This window comes from Dendronephthya gigantea, unplaced genomic scaffold (assembly GCF_004324835.1).
Source record: "Dendronephthya gigantea isolate DGI-Jeju-01 unplaced genomic scaffold, DenGig_1.0 000141F, whole genome shotgun sequence".
Lineage (NCBI taxonomy): Eukaryota > Metazoa > Cnidaria > Anthozoa > Malacalcyonacea > Nephtheidae > Dendronephthya > Dendronephthya gigantea.
This window is the reverse complement of record NW_021163151.1, coordinates 278085-301964: the sequence shown is the minus strand read 5'-3', so window position 1 is coordinate 301964 and position 23880 is coordinate 278085. Positions and strand designations below refer to the sequence as shown.

General features: G+C 39.1%; 2 protein-coding genes across 2 annotated transcripts; one reads left to right on the top strand and one right to left on the bottom strand.

The window, feature by feature from the left end:
• Positions 1–745: 745 nt before the first annotated feature.
• Positions 746–6907, top strand: LOC114536621 (NACHT, LRR and PYD domains-containing protein 3-like). Its single transcript, XM_028557976.1, has 5 exons — positions 746–1516; positions 1583–2538; positions 2859–2906; positions 5522–6324; positions 6585–6907. Exons 1-5 carry the CDS (start codon positions 788–790, stop codon positions 6905–6907), a joined length of 2859 nt encoding a protein of 952 aa, XP_028413777.1. The 5' UTR covers positions 746–787.
• A 5055-nt stretch (positions 6908–11962) lies between these two features.
• On the bottom strand, positions 11963–15202 carry LOC114536620. Its single transcript, XM_028557975.1, has one exon. The coding sequence runs from the start codon at positions 15200–15202 to the stop codon at positions 11963–11965; it is 3240 nt and encodes a 1079-aa protein (XP_028413776.1).
• Between the last annotated feature and the right edge of the window lie 8678 nt (positions 15203–23880).

Genomic DNA, 23880 nt, shown 5'->3' with positions numbered 1-23880 from the left:
TTTCTAATTATATTAGAAATTTAGAATTCCAATCACTAATCTTGGCTTGTTCGATAGATAAGGCGGGATATTCCTCCTTCGGCAAAACAGCAGTGCTAGAAAGACGACTTTAAACTTCGTTTACGTTGTTACAACCTCGTACCCAGGGTCTTTACTTATTGTCTTTACTACTCGCTCAGATCACGTGACAACTTGAAAGGTAAGAGGCCGTAAGGGGAAACAGAAAGGTTATTTGTTTGTTCAGAACTCCAAGGCGACATTTGGTTACAAACTGATTTGGTTGACGTGGAAATTATGGGATGAAACAAAATTTTCCAAGAATAATCTCATGAACATGGAAAGCTGTTTGAAATTGCTGCCAGAGAGCTGTTACAATAAGTTTGGTAAACTACTTATTGGTTTGTTTGTAGCCATTAGCACGGTTCTTATTGGATTCGCCTGGTATGTCGAGTCAATATCCAGTCTACAATGTGACATAAATAGCACTTTTTTAAAGAGAAATTACTTGGAAACACAGTCACATTGTCTTTCCAAATACAAACAAAAATTCCTTCCTTCGTGGTCCCTCTTCGTGCAGATTGGGATAATTTCAGGACTTGTGGTATTACTTAGTCTCTTCTACGGTTTTTTGGTGAGACGTAGAGTAAAAATCATAGCAAATAATCTCATCACAAAGACGAATGGCGGCGCAGAAGAAAGACAACCGCTGTCTGGAACTTCGCTATATGCACCGCCGCCAGTAGCCTACCAAAGTAGTAATCGTTGCTTTGTTTTCATTGCATACTTAATGCATTCGATAGGTCGTATGATACCACTGACGATATTCTCAGCGTTACTCCTAACCTCGTTTAATTTCCCTACCAACTTTGAATGTCCTTTGGGCAATAATAAAGCCACGACTAATACCCTTGAAAACGTTACTCGACCAACTAAGAATTATTCATTTGTGGACTGTACTTATCTACAGGGAACAAGAAATAAAGAGCTTTTTGCTGGCGTTACCGCGTTTTATTTTCTCATCGATGCAGTGATATTCGGGGAGCTTGTTTATCTGTTGTGGTCGGCATGGAAGGATTCTGTCTTCCGTACTGATCAAGAGTTTATTAGCGTGTATATTTTACGAAAGCGCACAGAAACGATCCCACAGTTAAACCAAATGATTCGGAGAAGCCAAAACAGACATGTATTTACTGAATGTGACGGCTTCAGACGGAAACGAAAACTCGAGGAGATTTATATAAATGTTCTAATTCAAGATGGGAGAGAAAGTACTTACAATTCCAGAAGAAAGTTTAAAGGTAGACATGAGATTTATGATATTCAATTGGAAAAATCCACTAATGCAAGAAGTCTCAATAGTACAGCTGAACTATTTCAAGCAACAAATGAGGATGAGAGCCATCCTAGAACTGTTCTTGCTGTTGGAAGACCTGGCATTGGGAAAACTCTACTGACAGAAAAAATATTTAATGAGTGGCAACAAGAAAAAATGATCGAATTCTGGCATGGAAAAATTGTACTATTGATTTGATTTCGCAATTTTAACAAGGGAGAAACCAGTCTTCGAGAAATATTAAGTCAGGCACATGGTTTAAATAGATCATCATTATGTCAATTCAACAACATGACCATTTGTGAATATATTCACCAGCAACCAAATAATACCATTCTTGTCTTTGATGGCTTAGATGAACTTCAAGTTGATGATGAGTGTTTAACTGATGAAAAGACAGTCAACAGCTCTGATGAGTTTGCCCACATTTATAAGATTGTTAAACAGCTAGTTAATGATGAACTATTACCTGGAGCCACTGTGTTAATCACATCTCGACCCACAGCAGAACATGTCTATCAAAATTTTTATTTTGATCGGGAAGTGGAGATATTGGGTTTTAATAAGGAACAAATAAAACAATATGTTGAATTTTTTTGTTATAATGACATGCAGAAAAGTTCAAAAATGTGGAACATAATCAAAGATTCCCCAGAACTACTAAGCTTCTGTTACATACCAGTCAATTCCTATATAGTGTGCTTGACATTAAATGAAAGCATTGATTTTGGTGAACAAGGGAAAGATAAAAGGAACAGCAATGTCCCCAAAACAATAACAGAAATGTACAAAAGAGCAATAAAGATTTTGCTGTACAAGCACAATTCAAAGTACAAAAATAAACAAGTTCCAAAAGATTATTTAACTGCAAAACTTCCAGAGAAACTTCAAAAGGATTTAAAAGAATTGAAAGAAATTGCAAAGGATGGAATGGAGAAAGACAAGTTGGTTTTTGAGTTTCAGAGCAGTGATAAACGTAAGGCTGACTTATCAGATTGTGGGGTACTCAATCAACTACATGATGAAAATCAGTTCATTTTTTCCTTTCTTCATCTCACCATTCAAGAGTTTTTAGCTGCACTACAGGTGGTTGATCATATTAAAAATGTTGAATCATTTCTGGAAGATCACATTGATGATCCCAAGTGGCATTTGGTGATCCAGTTTGTAGCTGGGTTACTTGGAGACAAAAAGAGAGAGTTAAGGTATGCCTCATTTTTATATATAGTGATGTAATTGTAGTCATGCAGTTAAATTTGATGTAGTGATGTAATTGTAGCCAGCTAAAAGATATGGTATTGTAATTAAATAGGTAATGCATATATTTGGAACCTTTGCCAAAAGGGACAAATTCCTTAAATAGCGTTGAATTTCTTGGTGCAAACAAGACAGCATGTGCACACTCACCATCTAGCTCCAATGGTTATCTCTTGACTTAATCATAACATAAGATATAGCAGATTAAATAGGAGAATTTTCTATTGGTTGTATCTAATCTGTGATTTGAATTCTTTTTTCCCATTAGGCCAACAGAGTGTGAAGACAGTGAAATAGTGAAAAGTATATGCAGAAGGTAACACATCCCACATATTTATTGAAGATCAACTATTATTTTAAACTAAACATTCTGAAAATTGTAAGCTTTTAAGTACATGTTTACCCCAAGGCTATGGAACGAGTACAGTATAGGGAATACTGAAGTAGCACCACTCAAGTGAGAAATTTTTGTATCACGCATATCTTATTAGGCATGGCATTACCATTGGCGTCAATTAATTGAATGTTTATTTGGGTGGACCATATATCCCTATATTCTTTTATGCCAGGCTGATTTTTTTTGAAAGTTAAGTTGTTTTCAAGAAATATAAGCCAGGCATAGCGGAATGTATGAATATGGTCCCCCTTGTTTAGCGTTCGATTGACGCCAAGGGAAATTAATTACCATATTTGCAAAATTGCAGCCAGTCAATTGCATTTTTCAGCCAATCAGGGGCTGTTTACATGAGCCCGGTTACCTGAGATTCAGGGAAGCGTGAGATGATTTTGAGGTATTGAAATGAGCAGATAACATGATCCTGGCAGTCGTATAATCACCACAACAATAGCATGTGCTTGTTTGGTGTCATAAAGACTTATTTCAATACCTCAAAGTCCTCCCACGCTTCGTTGAATCTCGGGTAACCGGGCTCATGTAAACAGCTCCCCAGAACTTCGTGCTGGCTAACTGCCAGTGACTGATTAATTACAGCACTGAGTTGAATATAGTGGGCTTACTATTCTCTCGTTATACTGTACGTGACATCAGCAAGCATGCACTAAAACAAAATAGTAACCACAAAAAAGTAACCAGCTTTGGTTTTTCCCCCACCTGTAAAAATGGTATTGACTTAAAATGGTGTAACGAACTATGTATTTCAACAGCCTGATTGCAGCCTTCAAACACTCCAACGAGTGCCGCTATAGGTCATAAGTCATAACGAATGATATAAAGTCGTGTCCCACGTTATAATATGGAGTTTTAGCAGTGACTACGAGTACGACTACGAGATTCGTCATTCTTGCGCGTTGTTTGCTTATGCCATCAGCCAAAACTCGTAGTCGTTGGGCTTTGGAGTACGAAATTTATCAAAAAACTCGTACTCAAAAGCTCGGCGACTACGAGTTTTGGCTGATGGCGTAAGCAAACAACGCGCAAGAATAACGAATCTCGTACTCGTAGTTGTACTCGTAGTCACTGCTAAGGCTCCCTAATGTCGCACCAATGGCGAAGAGCTAAGGAGCTTCAGCTATTTCATGTCATTAGAGAGGTTAAGATACCTGTACCAAATTGTAAATTAAGAAATTCAAAATATTTCGACGTAAGAAAACCGATCAGAAAATAGTAACTCTCCCTTTTGATTGTGTGTCATATTGTTAACATTTTGACAAGCATCTGTGCTTCATTTATTTCGTAAAATAGGCAGCTCGGTCAATGCGGGCACGTATACTATCTTATGTATATAATTATCCTAAGGCTGGCAACTCTCTCACAGTCTCACAAAAATATAATGCATACATTAATACGATCGCTTGAAATACAAAAATTACGCTAGTTTCTTGAAAAAAAAAACTAGATACTAAATTTATCTGTCATTTTTAGACTTGAAAACAATATGGAAATGCTTAAATTATAACAGAAGCGATTGGGTTATACTAGTTTTCTAAAGCTATGTTTTGATGGTAATTTTGTGTTTTTTGCCTGCGCATTTGCCTTTAAAAAAGCGGAACTTTTAAGGTGGCTCCCTATTTAGGAATATTGAAAACTCGTGATTTAGATTTAAAATTTTAGCATGAGATTTCTCGCTAAAGGAAGAGAAATTTCCCAGATATAGTAGGCAACATTTTAACAGTCAGAAATCATCCATAAATATGACGCCACCGCTTTTGTTATGGTAACAATGGCGATTCAATGTGGCCGGCATTTTACATATTTACACATTTTACTCAAAAACAGTTTGGTTACCCCCATTTTTTATCTTATAAAACGTTTTTTCACAAAAAAATGGAAAATGTGAAATAATGGCCAGAATTTTTCTACACTTTTCGGGCCAATCATATTGCGCGTCTTATTTAAAAAAAAATTACGAATACCGGCACCCTTGGCATCCAGCATCGAGACAAGAAATTTTGGCAGCAAATGCTTTAAAAATTGGCTATATTTTCGCACTTATCTACACTATTCGAACAAAATTTTTTCATGAGAATTGAGGGAAACTTTCATTGTTTTGTTTTTAAACATTTTTTTAGTGTTCATCAGCGTTTGTGCGTTTTTTGTGCAATTTTTCAATTGTTTACATCGTATACTTCGTCAGAGCTCGTAGAGTTGCCTACCTTATATAGTATATATAGTATATAAACATGCATACATAATTTTCGCATGCTTCCTGGGCTGCCTATGCTCTTTTTGATACAATGGCCAACACTTTCTCGTAATCTAAGTATCCGAAACCGAGTTAAAGCACTAGAAAAGTACTTTCTGTGTATTGTTTTACTACCAGGACTTGAGGTAAATTTGCACAACTCAGTATAAAACTCTGAAAAACGTCACGAACATCGCGCTAATTGCTGGCATTGGCGGCATAGTATAGCTATATGTATTTCATTTGTTCTTAACAATATGAACTATTTTTTCAAAATGTCTTTATCTAGGTTTCAAGACTGGATGCCAAAGATTCGACGTATTGACTCTGTTGATAAAGGTTTACTTGTGATAAAATGTGTTTGGGAAATGCAAGAAGATCACGTCATGGAGCTAATTTCGTCCTTTGCTTGCGAAGATGACGATGAAGAATTTTCTTTGCGTGGATTAGATATTGCACCAGCAGAATCTACTGCTTTGTTCAATTTTCTTAGTCACATCAGGAATTTAAAGAAGCTTCAAATCTACAAATGTTCAATGACGAACATTGCTATTCGTGGATTGGGTGAGTTTTTGAGAAACGATAGCCATACTCTGAAGGGTAACAACTGCAAACTTAATGAACTAAGTGTTGGTTACAATAGTCTTACAGCTGAGGGTGCTAAATGTTTAAGTGATGCCCTGAAGAGCAACAATTGCAAACTTACTAAACTAGACGTAAGAGGAAATGATTTAAAGGCTGGTGGTGCTAAATATTTGAGTGATGCTCTGAAGAGTGACAACTGCAAACTTACTGAACTAGATATAAGAGGCAATGCTTTAACAATTAAAGGCGCGGAATATTTAAGTGATGCTCTGAAGAGTAACAATTGCAAACTTTCTAAATTAAATTTAAGAGACAATGATATAGAAGATGATGGTGCTAAATATTTAAGCGATGCTATGACAAGCGACCAATGCAAACTAATTGAACTAGATGTAAGAGGCAATACTTTAACAATTAAGGGTGCTGAATACTTAAGTGATGCTCTGAAGAGTGATAATTGCAAACTTACTGAATTGGATGTAAGTGGCAATTGTTTAACTGCCGAAAGTGCTAAATATATAAGCGATGCTCTGGAGAGTGAGAACAGCAACTAACTAAACTAGATGTAAGTGACAATTGTCTAAAAGCTGAAGGAGCGAGATATTTAAGTAATGCTCTGGTGAATGCCAACTGCATAATCACTAAACTAAATATAAAAGGCAATGGTTTAACAGCTGAAGGTGGTAAATATTTAAGCGATGCTCTGAAGAGTGACAACTGCAAACTTACTGAACTAAATGTGAGAGCCAATGATTTAATGGCTGAAGGTGCGAAAAGTTTGAGTGATGCCCTAAAAAGTAACAACTGCAAACTTACTGAACTAGATATCAGTAACAACGATCTAACAGCTGATGGTGCTCAATATTTAAGTGGTGCTCTGAAAAGTGACAACTGCAAGCTTACTGTACTCTATGTTAGTCGCAATAGTTTAAAAGCTAAAGGTGCCAAATATTTAAGTGATGCTTTGAAGCTTTACAGCTGTAAACTTATTGAGCTATATATAAGTCACAATGGCTTGACAGCCGAAGGTGCGCTATATTTAGGTGATGCTCTAAGAAGTGACAACTGCAAACTTGCCCAACTTATGTAAAATCCAATGGTTTAACAGCTAAAGACGCCGATTATTTGAGTGATGCTATCAAGAATAAAAACTGCGAACTGATTTTATAAACTACAGGGTGTCTCAAAATATAAGAAACTGGATATCCGTAGCCTTGTTATCGCTTCGAAAGAAAATGGTACAGTACATGTATGTGCGACAAGCATAGGATGTTGGCAAAAATTGTACAGTATATATGTATGTGCGGCAGGCATGGGCTGTTGGCAGGTGACTGCACGTCGATGCACTTAATCCCCACATGCTTCATGGAACACGGAAGGACTTTTTTTCTAGTTTGGTGATTGAGACGAAACATCATTTGCCATGAACGGTGGAGTGAACACGCAGAATTTACGACAGTTTAATACCTTGCATGTTTTTAAAGTCTGCATGGTTTTCATGGTTTTCATTATTCACCGACAGTCGGCAATGCACTAATTCAAAATAACAAACCATGGTGAATATATATGCCTGACTTGAATTAATATGGTGCTAAATTATAAGGTAATGGTGTTTAAAATGTAAACTGTAATATTTGTGTTGTAAGTATTATTAATATTTTCGAATACCAAAAAAGTTTACTATTTCATGTTCCACTAACTTCATTGCGCGGGCAATATTAAAACGTCTCCCAGATCCTGGAACAATGATTGATACGCATGTGGCTATCATTGTGCCTATAATTATATTGGGATGGAGGGGGGGGGGGGAGGGTCAGTAATTTACCGACGAAGTTAATGATTTTCTGACGAAGTCGCTTTGCTGATTCTTAAAATTATAATTCGTAAATTTACCTAATTTTATCCCTGAAAGTAAAAGCGAAAAGCACCAGTTGACAAGTTAAAATTAGAGCAAGACAAAAGCGTTAACGAGCACATATAGATCTAACACAAAAAATCAGAATATCACAATCGATATAAAGACGTCATACTGCGACTTGCGTACGAGGATCCAGCTCGTTTCGGCGGTATGAAATCCGTCATTTTCAGTTGCGTGACTAAAATGTCGTATTGTGACGTATTCAAAAACTCAACAAATACGGCTTTAAGCAGATTGAGGAGTTTTACTGACGGTATTTTCTGACAACTCCATTCTGCCTTTATCTTGTGCGTTAAGGTTGCCAAATATAAGTAGCTAAATTGTGATAATTTGTTTATAAGTAAGTTCCTAAATATATCATAATCATTATGGTAGCCAAAGATTTTCATCAAGTTTCTGAGATCTGGTGTTGTATACTTATTTAGACGTTAATGCTGATCCGCGTCGTATGTGGGTCAAACCAAACGCCATTTACACACCAGAAAATTTCATGTATTTATCATTAGTCTGAAGATGTCTTAAAGACGAAAAGTTACCAATAAATCTTTAATGGCTTTGTTAAAAGTAATATGTTGTGCTCTCATATTTATTCTAAGAGTTTCATAATCATCAATAATCATTCTTGCCTTTGTAGTGACCTCACATTGGTTTCGACCTTTTTCTCTATATTTCACTCCTAATCCGCGATTTATCTCCTCATCCGCCAACTTCGTTCCCAGGGCCTTTTGGGACTTTATAGGGGGATTGGGGCTTGGGGGAGGAGAGAAGAGGAAAGGCCCTGGGATCGGACGTTCAAAATACCCACATTTTGTAGGTATTTTGGAAAAGCATAAATTAACAGAATCAAGGTACAGAATCGAGGTTGTTTGAGTCTTCCAGAATCCAGACTCCAGGTAAAATATCTTGGGAACGAGGTTGCTCATCCGATTTCATCCGTTCGTCCTCATTTTATCCCTTCATCCGCATTTAATCCCTATCTCCATCCGCATTTTATTCCCTCATCCGCATTTTATCACCTTATCCGCACTTTCCCTCCCGCATTTTTCAATCCACCATTCCCAATCCGTATTCGCATTTTATCTTTCGAAGTTGCTATTTTATGAGAAGCCATAACCGCCAAAATCCAGAGTAACTTTATTTACAAAATGGCATTGTTAATCTTGACAATGACGCCTTGAATGTATAAAATGGTGATTAAATATCTTAAAATTCTTCTCTGACTCAAATATTGTAATGCTATGTCGAAATTTAAAAGCGCTGAATTTTTTATCCAGCAGTTAAATTTGAAAATGCCGGCTTTTTCATGCAGCAGTTAAGTTTGAAAATGCTAACTTTTTATTCAGCAATTAAACTTGAAAATGCTGAGCTAAAAAGGTCAGCAGCTTTCTCGTGCAGGCTGATGCAGCAGTTAAAATCCCAAAGTCTGGTGACGGGAATGGCGGAAAATATATAGAACAATGCCACAGAGAGAGAAAGTATCAAAATTTAACATAATTGTAACATACGAATTCCTTGCCAGATTTACCGAGAACTTTCAAGACCCTATCCTCCTTTGGGTTTCCCTTTTTTGAGAGTTTTTTGGTTTCTTCAAAACTTCTTAATGAGACTTTAAACAATCGCTAAACGATTGTTCTTTGTCTGTCTGCGTTACCGCAGTTGAAAACGAAGGTCATCCTTTGATGATCATTGCGATCAATAATTGTCTATCACTTATTGTTTCCCCAGCAGACTTTAGAGATGTGGATGCTATCTCTGCCCGCAACCTATAATCTGTAACAGATTCTTCGCTCGTCTTTGTAAGAGAGGTTAGTTCGATGTATAGAGATACAACACGTGGTTTGCCCTTCAACAAATAATGTTCACGCAGGATTGCCAGGGCCTTTCGTCCATCGTTAATAACTGCGTCTGGGATAATAAACGATGCTTCGATCATCTAGTAGACCTAGACCTAGGCTCCTCGGCTCAGCCAATGGTCCTTGTATGGTATCGCTCAATTTTTTGAGCCTTAGATAGCCAAGAAACTTTACTTCCCATAACTCGTTCTTTCGTTCATCACCGTCGTATACAATAAACGGCTCACTGCGGTTGTGACTCTGGCTGGGCTCATAACCTTTTAAACTCATGACGCTGGAAGACTTATAGAAAAATATTCACTAAAACTTATACAATTTACAAGTACTGGAGACAACTTACTAACAACTATATGAAACAAAACTTTCATATTGCTAATTTTGAAGAGTTGTATATATTTCATAACTTGCCTTCTCCTCCCTAGTGCTCTCACTTTTAAGGATAACTCCTTAGAAATAGGAATTTAGAAGAATTTTGAGAGTCTTTTTAAGGAATTTAGGTTTTTAAAGAATTTGTGCAATATTCACGATAATTAGCCATTTCCCAATCGAGCAGGGTACTGGGTCTAGTCGCGAATCGCAAGCATCAATGGACTGTGTTGTGTTGAGATTGCAAAGGATTATAACTTTAATATAAGTGTCTTTTAGAACAGACTATAACACTGTTTATATATTGTACAAGAAATGAGCCCGCGCTCATTTAACTAACTAAATACTATATGTTATACTAATATAATAACACTACAGACTGTTTGGAGCGACAGCAAGTATAAGTCTGAAGCGTTTGTCCCAAACAGTCCATAGATGCTTTTCGGTTCGCGACAAAACCTCGTACCCTGATCGATTGGGAAATGGCTAATGGTCTGCATGGCGTATACATGTAAACAAATATACACAGGCTAGTGACAAGAGGGTTATAATACCCTAGCTAAGGTCACTAACCATTATAACACACGGACGTTGCAGATATATAACGAACGGACGAGCTGTAGAGTATAATATATATATGACGGAAAGGAGTTGTTAACCTTGCTTTATATAACCTTGCTGAAGGGATCATCCGCCACTCTCTGTGTTCTAGATCTTGTCCACAACTGGCTCTCTAAAACGGACAATCCACGTCACTATCTTAGTCTTAGAGCTTGCTTTCTGGATTTTAGCAAAGCTTTCGACAGAATTGGCCACAATATTGTTATAACTAAACTGATCGATTTGGGAGTGTCCCGTTGGATTCCCTTGGATTTGCAGCTTCCCATCAAATCGTCGTCGTGTGTTAAATTTCGACAATGCGTGTCCCGATGGCTACTAAATAGTGCTGGAGTCCCTCAGGACACCAAATTGGGTCCGATCCTTTTTGTCTTAATGATCAATAATTTAAAAATAACATCTCTGCGTTCCAGTAGTTGGAACCAAGCCAGCCCAAAACTGGTGGTTTTTTAGATTAAATAAATCAATTTTATACTACATTATTGCTTTTATAGCTTGCGTAAGACTGGACAGAACATCGTGCGACAAACAGAGTAACGCCGCCTTTCGCAAGCTATAAAAGGAATAATATGTATAAAATGTCGTGAATTAAGGCCCTGTTACACGGTGCAATTTTTCTTGCAACTTGCTATGCATTCTACTTCTAAGAGATGTAAATTAGTGAACAGTCTTGCAGAAGAAAAGTGCATGAAGTGTAGTAAACACAACATTATGCTTTACATTACGTATTTTATGAAAGGTCAGCGTTCGAACAGAGGCCTCAAGAAACGTTTTGCATGCGTAAATAAGTCAAATTGTTGGGAACGCCGTTTGAGGCGTAAGGTTAGGCCAACACACTCACAAAGTTTTGGTTTTTCTCCTTTTATTTCCTAAGTTATCCTCCCGATCACTCACGTCTCACTCACTCTAAAACCCTTGATTCACCCATATTATATCTGCATTCCTAACCTATGACGTTTAAATGATTGATTGTTCCTAATTACTAATTATAAAAAAATGTAAGAAATTTACTCCATTCTCAACACCCTCCCCCTATTCGATTCAAAGGAATCGAATATAATGAATCATGTTCTCGATATTCTATATAATAATGTTCAAATCAACGTTCGATTACCCAGTAATTCTGTATCGACGAATATAACATAACTTTTCGTGAAATAACTAACTTAATTAATCAGTTCCAATATAATCCCCTATGTAACGATTTAAGTTTAAATTTATGTTTTAATCATCTTCGTTTTCACCAATGTCCTTGATGCGACACTCTGCTATCGCTGCAGCGTTTCGTTTTGGTCGGAACTCTGGAACATCAACTCTAAGTTTTGAAGTTGCCGGTTTTAGTTCTGCGTCACACGAAAGCTCCATCGGGTACAAGCGTTGAACTGCTCGTTCAATGTTTTTTTTGTCCCACTCGCAGTCTCGCTCCTCGCACGATTCCATCCTTACCCGTGATGAGGCTTTGCACGATACCCAATCTCCATTTCCCTCTATTTTTCTCTTCGCTTTTCACAATGACGACATCTCCTATGTTCAACCGTATCACCTTCTCGCCGGTTTTCATGTTGTGTCTTTCTCGGAGACTTTTGAGGTACTCGGACGACCATCTCTTCCACAGGACGTCTTTGCACCGTTTGATGTACCTTGCTCGTTTCCGCAGATCGTCATCTTCGATGTGTTGATTCCTTTGCTCTGGAAGGATGTTCGGGCGTCCAAACTGTAAGATGTTAGGTGTCAGCAGTGGTAGTTGTGCATCATCTTCAACATAACTGAGGGGACGGTTGTTCAGAGCCACCTCAATGTCCAAGATCACTTCTTCCAACTCTGTGCAAGTAAGATGACCGTTACCGATAGATTTGTACAGCGCTTGTTTGATAAGACCTATCAATCTTTCATACTGCCCACCCCACCAAGGTGCTCGACTTAAGTTGAACTGCCACTTGATTGCCATCTTCGCCAACTCATCGTTGAATCTCTCGTCCTGCATAATTCGTTTCAGCCACTTCGCTCCAGCAACAAACGTCTTCGCATTGTCTGAATATATTTTCTCGGGCCGTCCCTTTCTCGCTATAAATCTTTTTAAGGTATTAAGGAATTCTTCCGTGCTCAGAGTTTTCGTCACCTCGAGGTATAGCGCGCGTGTCAAGGAGCAGGCGTAGACTAGGATGTAGGCTTTACGTTCTTGCTTGTTTCCTGCACGATATCTGATCGGACCCGCGTAATCGACTCCTACGACTTGGAATGGTAACTCGCCTGACGATCGGTCTTTGGGTAACTTTCCCGGTTGGGGGTTTGGTAGTCGTGTTGCGTGGAACCGTTTGCATCCAAAGCAGTTCTTTCTCACTCGTCTAGTCATTCTTCGTTGTCGTGGGATCCAGTACTCGTCTCGAACCTTGGCCATAGTCAGTCCCACTCCCCCGTGGAGGGTCACTTTATGGGAATGCTCCACTAACTTCTCGGTGAAGTGGTCTTTGTCTGGGAGATAGATTGGGTGATCGCCTTGGATACGACCATGACAGACAAGGATACCATTACTGCATGGTTGGAGGTTTAGCTCTGCCCGATCTTTTACAAATTCCGCCGTATTCTTATTCCTTTCTTGCACTCTCGCGATCCACCACAACTTCCGCGCCTCGATTTCCTCGGTGGACAGTGGACCGCTTACTGATTCTTTGTCTCTGCTGATATTACAAATGAAGCGCGAAATCCATGAACAGATTCTCAGGGTCCTCCACAAATTCCACTTTTTCAACAACTGATCAAACTCGTCTGGTTCTTGGACTGCGATCTTGAACAAACTCTTCAATGGTTTTATTTCTGCTATCGTTTCGGGGTTTGGGTTGGTCACGATATCGCTTGGCCAGGTATCTTGGATAGGTAGCCACTTTGGCCCTTTCCACCAGAGGTGCTCTTTCTCGCTGACTTTCCCTCCTCTGCTACCCAGGTCAGCAGGATTCTCTTCGCTGGATACGTGTCGCCACTGAATGTATGATTTCTCCTGGATCTTTCGCACTCTATTACCAACAAACTGCTTGAACTCTCCTCCTCCACGTATCCAGTGCAGGGCCACTGTACTGTCCAACCAACCAAAGACCTGGCTTACTGGAAACCCGTCCAACGCTTCTCGAACGTTGTGGACCAAGTTAGTGGCCATGTGAGCTGATACCAACTCTAAACGAGGGATTGTCAGGTTCTTCTTTGCCAAACGCGACTTGGCGGCCACGAGACCTTGGGAGATCCCACTCTGTTGTTTAACCACCGCGAATACCGACGCCGCGACTCCGTATCCACTCGCATCCCCGAACGCGTGGAGCTTGACATCTTCGATCTTTTCTAGAAACTGAGCTAAGCTCCTTGGGGCGTTCACGTGGTTTGGAAGACTCGTCTCCCATTTCAACCATCTCCCTTCCAGATCACTTGGCAATCTCGCGTCCCAGGCCACTTTACGATCACAACAATCCCGATACAATAGTTTTCCTTGCAGTGTAATCGGTGTGATTATTCCGAGGGGGTCGTATATCTTGGCGATTTTCCCGAGGATTCCTCTTTTGGTTGGCTGAGCTTTCTCAGCAGGTATCTCTACTTGTATGACGTCTTGATCTTTGTCCCATGAAAGGCCGAGTATTGTTGATGGGGATGACGTCGCCCCCAGTTGTTGCTTGGCGAACGTATCTTCTACAGAGGAGGTTGTGGGAGTTTGCTCGAGTTCAGGAACATTCGAGTGCCACTTGTGCAGCTGGAACGTCCCATCTTCAAAGATCTCAGTACTGATTTCTTTGAGTTGTTTCGCCTTCGCGACTGTTTCTCCTCCGCTGACCAAGTCGTCGACATACATGCTCTTACTAATTTCTTTCACGATCTCTGGGTGCTCTTCTTCGTGTTTTTGTAGGTGTTGTTGTATCACTCCCCCGAGCAGGAATGGGGACGGGGACAAACCAAACAGGGCTCTCGTAAAGCGCAACGTCACGACCTCTTTTGTCGTCAGATCTTTGAGCCAATGGAAGCGCATGGCATCTCGGTCCCCTTCGCGAATACGAACCTGAAGGAAGGCTTGTTTCAAGTCACCAGTCAACGCAACGGGGTGGAAACGTCCTCGGACGAGCACTTTCCATAAATGGTTCTGCAACGGTGGGCCAGTCTCTAAACACTCGTTCAAGGATGGTGAATTCTCGTGCTCTCGCGCTGACGCGTCGTACACAATTCGTAACTTCGTTGTTTCTGAGGTTTCTTTAATCACTGCTTTGTGTGGTATGTAAAATTCCCGTCCTTGTGGTTCTGCTTCGACCTTTTCCACGATCCCTTCATTCATCTGCTCTTGAATTACCCCATCGTACCGCTCTAGAATGCCTTGCTTCTGCAGCCTTTTGACGAGGTTGTTTAGGCGTTTCAAACTTCCGCTTTCGTTGCTAGGTAGCGGGGGGTGGTTGCCTTTCCACGGGAGGTTGGTCTCGTACCAGCCATGTTCGCTTCTCGATAGCTGCTCTTTAAACTCGCTGTATACGTTCTCTTGATCACCAGTTGGAGTATCTTGTAGGCCCAAAACGTCTAACCTACATAACTGTTCGTAATCTTCCCGGTGCACTTGTGTCAGTAACATGTTGTTCAGGTCGACCTTCTCACCGCCCGGAGACATAATGGTCCACCCAAACTTAGTCAACTCAGCGATTGGCTCTCCGGGTGACCCCAATCTCGGTTTCGTCGACGTTTTGATTTTGGCGTAGTCCCCAGTCCCTAGAATTACATGCACGGGTAGGTGGTCCTTTGTGTCCCGATCTTGCATAGTTACGCCTTGGAGGTGGTTGTATTTTGAAATAAGTTGTTGGTATTTCGGATTGTCTAAGGTCAAGAGGTCGCTTCTCTCAACTCGCGTTACTTAGGTCTCGATATAAAACTTCTCCTCTGCATCGCTTATTTTTAGAGCATAAATTCCAACCAAATTGGTTGAAGTCCCAAACATCATTTCTATACGTCGCATTTCTCGTTTTTGGGGTTTAGCTTTTATTTTGTCGAGCAATGCAGACGAGGCGTAGGAACTTCCCGCCCCCGTGTCGATTAAGGCGCGACATTTAACACCATTTATATTAACAACTACGACAGGATAGACGACAGATCTATTGGACGCACAAGTTGCGGTGTTAAGTAGCGTGTCATTAGAGGGCGCAGCAGGAGGCGTCGTATCACCCGGGGCGTCACAAATCGAGGTATGATGTCTACGCTTACATTTGGTACAAGCAAATCGGCTTCGGCAATCGGAGGCACGATGATCGGCCCCAGTACAGTTAAAACACAAACGCTTATCGCTTAGATACTTCTTTCGCTCGGCAGACGTAACTAATTTTGGACAGTTGATTGACATATGGTCAATCTCGTTACAATAAACACACCGTCTCTGTTTTGTTTCGTGTTGGCGCGTTTGGAATGTTTTCGTTCGAAGAACATTCGAGAACTTATTACTATTTTTATCAAGGGACCTGTCATCGACTCTCGTGGGGTTTCTCTCCGTCCATTTCCTAAGGGCATCTACTAGTTTGACAAAATCCCACTGCCGCCAGCCATCATCTGTTCGAACTAAATCTCCCCGTATCCCCTCTAGTTTATCTAAGGTCATGCGAACGTACCCATTTGCTTCTTTCAGCTTCCCCAATGTCTCTAAGACTGCACGTTAAACACTAACTTATCATAGAATGTGTGTATCTTACCAGGATTCGTTCCCTGTATGTTCGGTAGATTCATCAGGTTCTGTACATACGCATTCACGATCTCGCTGTCGTCCCCGTATTTCGTCTTTAGGATATTCTTTGCCCGCTCGTAACCTTCCGTAGAGAATGGCAGACCGTCTATGGATGACTTCACTTTTGGGCCGACCAATTCTTTAAGGTAGGAGAACTTCGTCACCGCTGCAACGTCCGCCTTGTCGATCTCGCATTCAAATTGGTTCCAAAAGCGTAGCCAGTCCAAATGTGTCCCGTGGAATGGTGTGATTACAAGCTTAGGTAGTTTTGCGCTCGTACTTCGTGCCTTCTCATACTCTTTACGCGTTTTATCCAGTTTAATTTCATGTTGCAGCTTTAGATCCATTTGAGTCCTATCGAATTCCAGTTGCTGTTCGAACTGCTCATGGCGCGCTTTCGCTTCGATTTCTTGCTTGTGCAGTTTTGCTTCCTCTTCCTCTTCTTGTTTCCATTTATTCGTTATTTTTAATGTTTTCGCTATCTCACTATCCCATCTCTCGAGTTCTAGTTCTATGCTGTCCGTCCATGTTTTAATCTCGCTCGCCTCGTCTCCGTTTCCTATCCGTATCTCTTGTACTTTTACCTTTAATTCGTAAATCTCGTCTGCGGTTTTCCGTATGGTGTTTTTATGACGCTCGATGCTCGTTATATTCCGCCTTTCGATCGCTCGTTCTAAGGTTTCACATGTGCCTTTAGCTAACTTCTGTTTTATCTCGATTTGTTTTATCGCTTCTTCCATTTCTCTCACAGATCCCGTCGGAGGTGCCACTTGTGTTGGGAACGCCGTTTGAGGCGTAAGGTTAGGCCAACACACTCACAAAGTTTTGGTTTTTTCTCCTTTTATTTCCTAAGTTATCTTCCCGATCACTCACGTCTCACTCACTCTAAAACCCTTGATTCACCCATATTATATCTGCATTCCTAACCTATGACGTTTAAATGATTGATTGTTCCTAATTACTAATTATAAAAAAATGTAAGAAATTTACTCCATTCTCAACAAAATTTCACAGAGGTATATCTCAATTTACCAAACAAAGTTGTCTTTCTTGACATAAAATTGATTTATTTAGTTTAAAAAACCACCAATTTTTGGCCGCATATGGTTGGGAATACGCGTTGACGACGTAACAATATCTGAGGTTGTCCCATGCAACAAGCGAGGTATCCAAATTACAAAACGAATTGCATCGCAATTAGTGATTGGACAAGTTCCAATAATATGAAATTAAACTCAAAAAAGTGCAAGGAGATGTTTATCTCTTTTCGACGTGAAATAGAGCAACCCCCACCCACCCTAGTTGTTGCAAACATCAGTCTTTAAAGAATAGAATCCAACAGTATTAAAGTATTGGGATTTACACATAGAGATAGTAATCAAAGCATCAAAGACAAACTTTGTTTATCTGTAGCTTGCAACAGTTCCAACGACATAGTGAGAAAATAAACAAAATAATTTTAAATTCAGGAGAAAAATGTAACTAGCCTCGTTTTCATGTAACCCGAAACAGACCTCTTGCTCTTTTTGGAATAGGTCTATGGCATTCATTATTAACTATCAACTAGTCAGAAAAAATAAACGGGTCCAAAGCGGACAATGCGACTATATCCCACATCAAGTTATGATGCAGCTCTAGATCAAGCCAAATGTTCGACATTGCACGCAAGACGCGATGCTTTCTGTTTAAAAACTTTTGATAGAATGCGACAGCTAGATTCACCGTTCACGCCTTAATCACCTTATACCACCGTCACGGGTTAACAAACATAATTGCTTTTTTCCGGCAATGTGTCTCCGATCACATAATTTGTAAATTTTGCAAATATTAGGTATATTAATTATTTACCATTAACTCAGTATGCAATACAAGGGGCCGTCCGTATCTTCGAATAACCGTAATGATGCACACAGATTATCATAATTCGATTGTTCTTTCATGAGCAACTGCTCTTGAAGCTGTCATAAATTAACCGCAGGTAGACGACTGCGCAATAGAGCTCTTCAGAACTGTCCCAGAACTCACGAAGCTGTACGCAAGATACCGAAAATTATGAATGAAAACAAAACGCCTATGCCTAACGAAAATGTTGTATCTATGCCAATTAAAATTCCTACTCGGAGATAATCTTGATAAGCCTTGCAAATTCAGGTATTTTGTACACATCGCCAAAGGGGCTGCTTAGTTAGAGGGAGGGCTACAAATAGAGGGAACACATAAGACCTCTACAAATGTGAACCAGAATTGTTCTTATTTCTAATTTTAAGTTGAACTACATCAAGCTTTTGCCCCTCACTATCCTCAGACTGCCCAAATGTTTTGATCACAACCTCTTCTACTCTTATTGTTTTCAAAGGTAGTATATTTCTAACCCTACTGGATATATAAGACCTTTGACTACCAGTGTCAAATAAAATCCCGGTGGTAACCTGCTCATGGTATTTCAGGGCTGAAAATTCAGCCCGGTATTGTGATAAAATATCAATAAAATATACCTCAGGATAGTTTCAGCCCGAATCTTACAGTTCTTACAATAAAAACACGCTTTGTCGTTTCTCATCGGTAACACCTGTTGTGCTCCCTCTTTATTGGCGTTGTCTAAGTGTTTTCAGATCCAGGAGATAACTTTACAAGGCCTTCGATATGGGCGTTAATCACAATTTGTTTTTGTCCAAACCGTTTCTTAAGAATTTCTTTGGCTGACACGTAATTATTTGCAGTCGATGGTTGTCCACGTATAGCTGCTGCAGCTGCCCCTCTAACATATTTCCTAGATAGGTAAGTTTATCTATATCCGAAAGTTGTTGATTCTCATCAATAGCGCCATATCCCAGAAGGGTTCATATTGAACTGCGTCTCCAAAAGGGCGATTTTTGGTAATTATGCCTTTACAGCCACCCCCACGGTACTGGCAACACTATTAGTATTATTTAATTGCATAGACTTATCTGATCAACTGTCTTTTTCAACCTTCAATGTCTCATCAATTCTTACAAACATTTCATTAATAGCTTATCGAAATACCCCTGTTTCCTTGATTTCATCATCGATATAAATTCCTCCTTTATCAGTCCGAGAATGAAAAAATCCGCAAAAAAGTTATTTTTTGCTTATATACCTATAACTTACCATAATCCATTTTCTTTTGTTTCGCTTGGATTGACTAAACATTAGTCGTTTTACGCTTGCCACCACCGACTTGATGCATCATACATAAATGTCCTGCAGCTGAGTTTGTAGAGAAAATGCGTTTTGAAACGTTTTACTAGATTTTTTTTAATGCTGGAATATTTGTGTTCGGCTTCACGTCGTTGTATAACGATTGATGATGGTAAATTTAAACGCTATGCCTATAGTATAGCCTAAATATCGTATGGTAGCACCTAATTCGCACAGTCTAGACTACGTAACTGAATATAAACATAGCTTTTGACTGGATTTCTTATGACACCTTTGACACTCTGTGAGACATTTCGTGATTATGAATTCTTTTATGTCACTGACAGCGTTTACCTAGGGATAGTGAAATATGTCACAGGCAAATGACGTCTCCCCAGAACGTACACACTTGATATCAATGATATGTCGTTTTAGTTTGCTGGATAGTGCCAACACTTTACCACTATTTCATTGCATAGACTTATCTGATCCACTGTTCAGTATGCTGATGACCTTAAATAAATTAATGCCTTAGCGCGTTATTAACTCCACCGCGCCCCACCCAAAAAGAGACCGTTCTTCACCGCCATTCTCCACCACACTCCAAAAGAGGTTTAATCGGTGCTCGGGCTCCCTTGCTAAAAGTGTTCGTGCTGCACCGCCATGTTATAACCACGCTCCACTGCCCATTACATCACTACTTCAGACAGAATGGAAACTGCAACATTTTCATGCAACATTCACAAACACCTAAATTATCGTTAATGTTTCGCCATAGAATAATATTCTTTACAATTCTCTAATTTAAGTTTAATAATTCCGTGAAGTTCATTCATTCATTTGCTGATAAGCTTTGCAGAAAACGAATTCATTCAGGTAAATTCTCTGTAGTCTTTTTGCTAAAAATGACACTCAAAAACTCGTTCTTGTTATATTTTTCGAATTTTTAGCAACGCTCGTGATATTTTGGCCATCTCAATCAATCATCATTTTGAATTTAACGAACTAATTTTAAAGTCAGAATGTTTATAATAAGCTAAAGACCCGCTCTATACACTTGCAATTTCTGCTGCGATTTTCTTCTTTTGACAGATGGAAACGAGCAAAACTTTATGAATGTTCTAATGTATAAGTGTTCTTATTTTCTACATCTGTAACTTATTTACTCATTTCCATTTATCAAAAGTAGAAAATTGAACATAAAATCGCAGCCAAAATTGCAAGTCGGTAAACGGGCCTAAACATCCTTCTAAACTCTATTTGCAGGTAGAAGCTTAATTAGGCCCGGGAATATATTCAGAAATGTGTTCTTCTTATGACCTTTTTTACGCAGTTATTCCTATTACGTAACTATGAATAAATGAATAAATTATACACCTCTGGATTAAGCGGTCTAGCTTCGGCCCTGAAAATTAAACAAACAGTTATTCCCACGTACCAAAATTAGCTTTACGATCTAGCATGCAAAATATCTTTTCTTATGTTGCTGAAGAGGTAAAATGTTTTTCACACCTCTTCGAAGATGCTGGAAAACGTTTTGATTTGAAATTGGATAGACTTGGGGTGGTCATAATGCTAATTATTGGCAACTGTGGAAAGCAAATAGCGTTTCCTAGGCATATCAGGAACTGCGCGAAACCAATACGCCCGCAATTTGCTGACCAGCGGCCAGCACACACAATTGACAATGGACATTGGTTTTATTGGTTTGGAGACTAAATAAAAGCACAATACAACTCATTAACTATGTTATTGTCCAGGTTTATGAAAAAATGGTTCCTTTCTCGTCACGAGTATATTGTATTTTATGCTGGTTTTCCACTAGCGATATTTTTCGCGCGAAGCAACTTTATTCCTTTGTGTTTGAGCAATTTGTCCCAGATGGTTGCTTTTGAGAGCTCTGGAACAAAAGTAAAATGTCGATTCGCGCGAAAAATATCGCTAGTGGAAAACCGGCTTTAGACCGACGTACCAATGGCATTCGCCTAGCTAAGCTCCTCAACCTTGACTTGAAAAATATGTTAATTATAAGATTGCTATTGGTTTGATGAGACAGGAACAATTTTTTGCATAAATCTACCTCAACATAGTTAATGATCGAGTTGTATTGTAGTTTTATGTGGTCTCCAAACCATGTATATTCTATTAACAGTGGTTTCACAGCATTCACTCACATGTTGACAAATTTGAATGGGATGCAGTGATGGCATTAAAACCTTAAATATCATTTGGTCAAATTTGGTCAGCCAAATTTGATCTGACGAAACGAAAAATCAGAACAGAAAAACCTTAATAAGTAATTAAGCTTGTAGGTTCACCACGTAAGTATACAATACTGCAAAGCTTTCGGTCCGTTAAGGCCCGTTATCGATTGTCACCATGCAAACGTACAAGAATATTAAAAAAACATCAAATTATATCGAAATATAAGAGACTATGTAATGGTACATTTGCATTTACATTTGGATCCCCTTAAATGTAATATTGTTCCAACTTCAATCGCCATAAACGTTATCTCAATAAATTTTGCATATATCGATAGGTTTTTACTTCCCTTCTCTCAAAGCAGCCTTGTTTTAGTTACCTAACGTTCATAAATTTACTAGAATTTTCGGTATTTCTAAATCCCGAGCAAAATTTTTCCCTCAATTTTTTCGCAAGTGCGATCGAAAAATAGCGCATTCTCATTCGTTGAGAAATTCACGTGACAGCTGTCCAACCTCCTCTGGGCTCTGGTCATTACTGTTGTTTGTATTTAAACACAGGACGAATTTAATACAGCTATTTGAAAGCCACTGTTAACCGTGAAGTTTTTATCACGTCTGTTTACGTTTCAAACTTTCGGGTTTAACCGGAAAGGTCAAACGTTGAATGTTAAACTATAAACAAATCAGGTTACACTGTGATATTTCGACAGTTTTGACAGGTTCCGCCCAATTGTCGACGTTTCCGGTTAAACCTAAAACTGCACATTCCCTGCCACAGATCGCAGGTAATCTGTGCCCTGCCTAAAAGTCTGAAAGACTGAAACAAACGTTACCACCTGAACGGGATAAAAACTTCACGGTAAACAGTGGCTTGCAAGTAGCTGTAACTGCTGAACGATATTTTCGAAGGAATTATAAAAGATTAGTTGTGAATATTGGCTACAGGTAAGATTTTGACCTTTTAACCGCTTCTGCCTAATTGCGAAGCTTACTTGGAAAGGCGAAATCGAAAGCGATAATAAAATAATAGAAACTTCATAATTCAGTACTATTTTGTCACGATTTTGTGCTGTTTATAGCGTCCGAATTTGTTTAATTATTTCTTCAATTAATTTCAATTATTTCTTCGATGGGTTTGTGAACAACCCCTTAACTCGCACTGTTTATACTGCTCTATCAGCTTGTAGTTGTGGGTACACCACGTAAATATTTATTACTGCAAAGCTTTCGGTCCGTTAACCCGCGCCTTTAGTGCAATTCTTCATCATGCACTGATGAAGGCTCGGGTTATATTGTTATATTACCATGCAAAATATTATTTCCATACTGTTCTTGTTATTAATTGAAATGCCAAACGCTGTTTAAGCAAACATTGGCAACTATTTTACCAAGCTTACACAAAATGGCTACGAAAACGGATTACACACACAATAGCTACGAATGAAAGAGAATTTCAGCAATCAAAATGCTGTTGATTGCAGAAAAAAGACATCAGCGCCGTTGCTAGACCGCTTAATTGGGAGGGTGTATATTCATACACTCAGTATATACCGTAACATAGCCTATCGAAGGAAATTTTTCCTTTCGATTGTCTTATGCTCACAATAACTAAAAATTTGCATAACGAAACCGAATCTAAACTAAACGCTACGCCACTGCATGCTTCCGGTATTGTGTTTCAAGAATAAAATTGACTGTAATTAGGCCCTAGGTAAATTTTCTGTTTGAAGCGTTGGCATATATCGCGCATGTATGGGCCATCTATGATAACAAAAGGTGAAATTTAATAAACTCCTTAAAAAACAGAATTCTCTGAAGACTATATATAGCCAGACGTAGGTCTACATTTCATGATTTCTCATCATTTTGTACAAAGAACAATCATAATATTGGAGTACACATTAAACCTTGTTTCAGAGGAATCCTTGTTCCCCTGTATAATTAGCGACTTGGTATTTGTCAGAGATAATTAACTGAAACTATACTCATAATTGGAGCTGTAGACTGTAGTTTTATATACACTCCTATCATTTACCTGTTACCATATACTGTATGGATAAAAAGATCCAGTAAACTCAGGAATGCAATGGTATGTGATTTTACTGATTTAAGAAATTGATTTATACTTGGTTGCTTCGAAACATATGATGACAAATATGGGTATAAAAAAATAGTACATGACATGATGACAGTAAACAGATCATTACAACAATG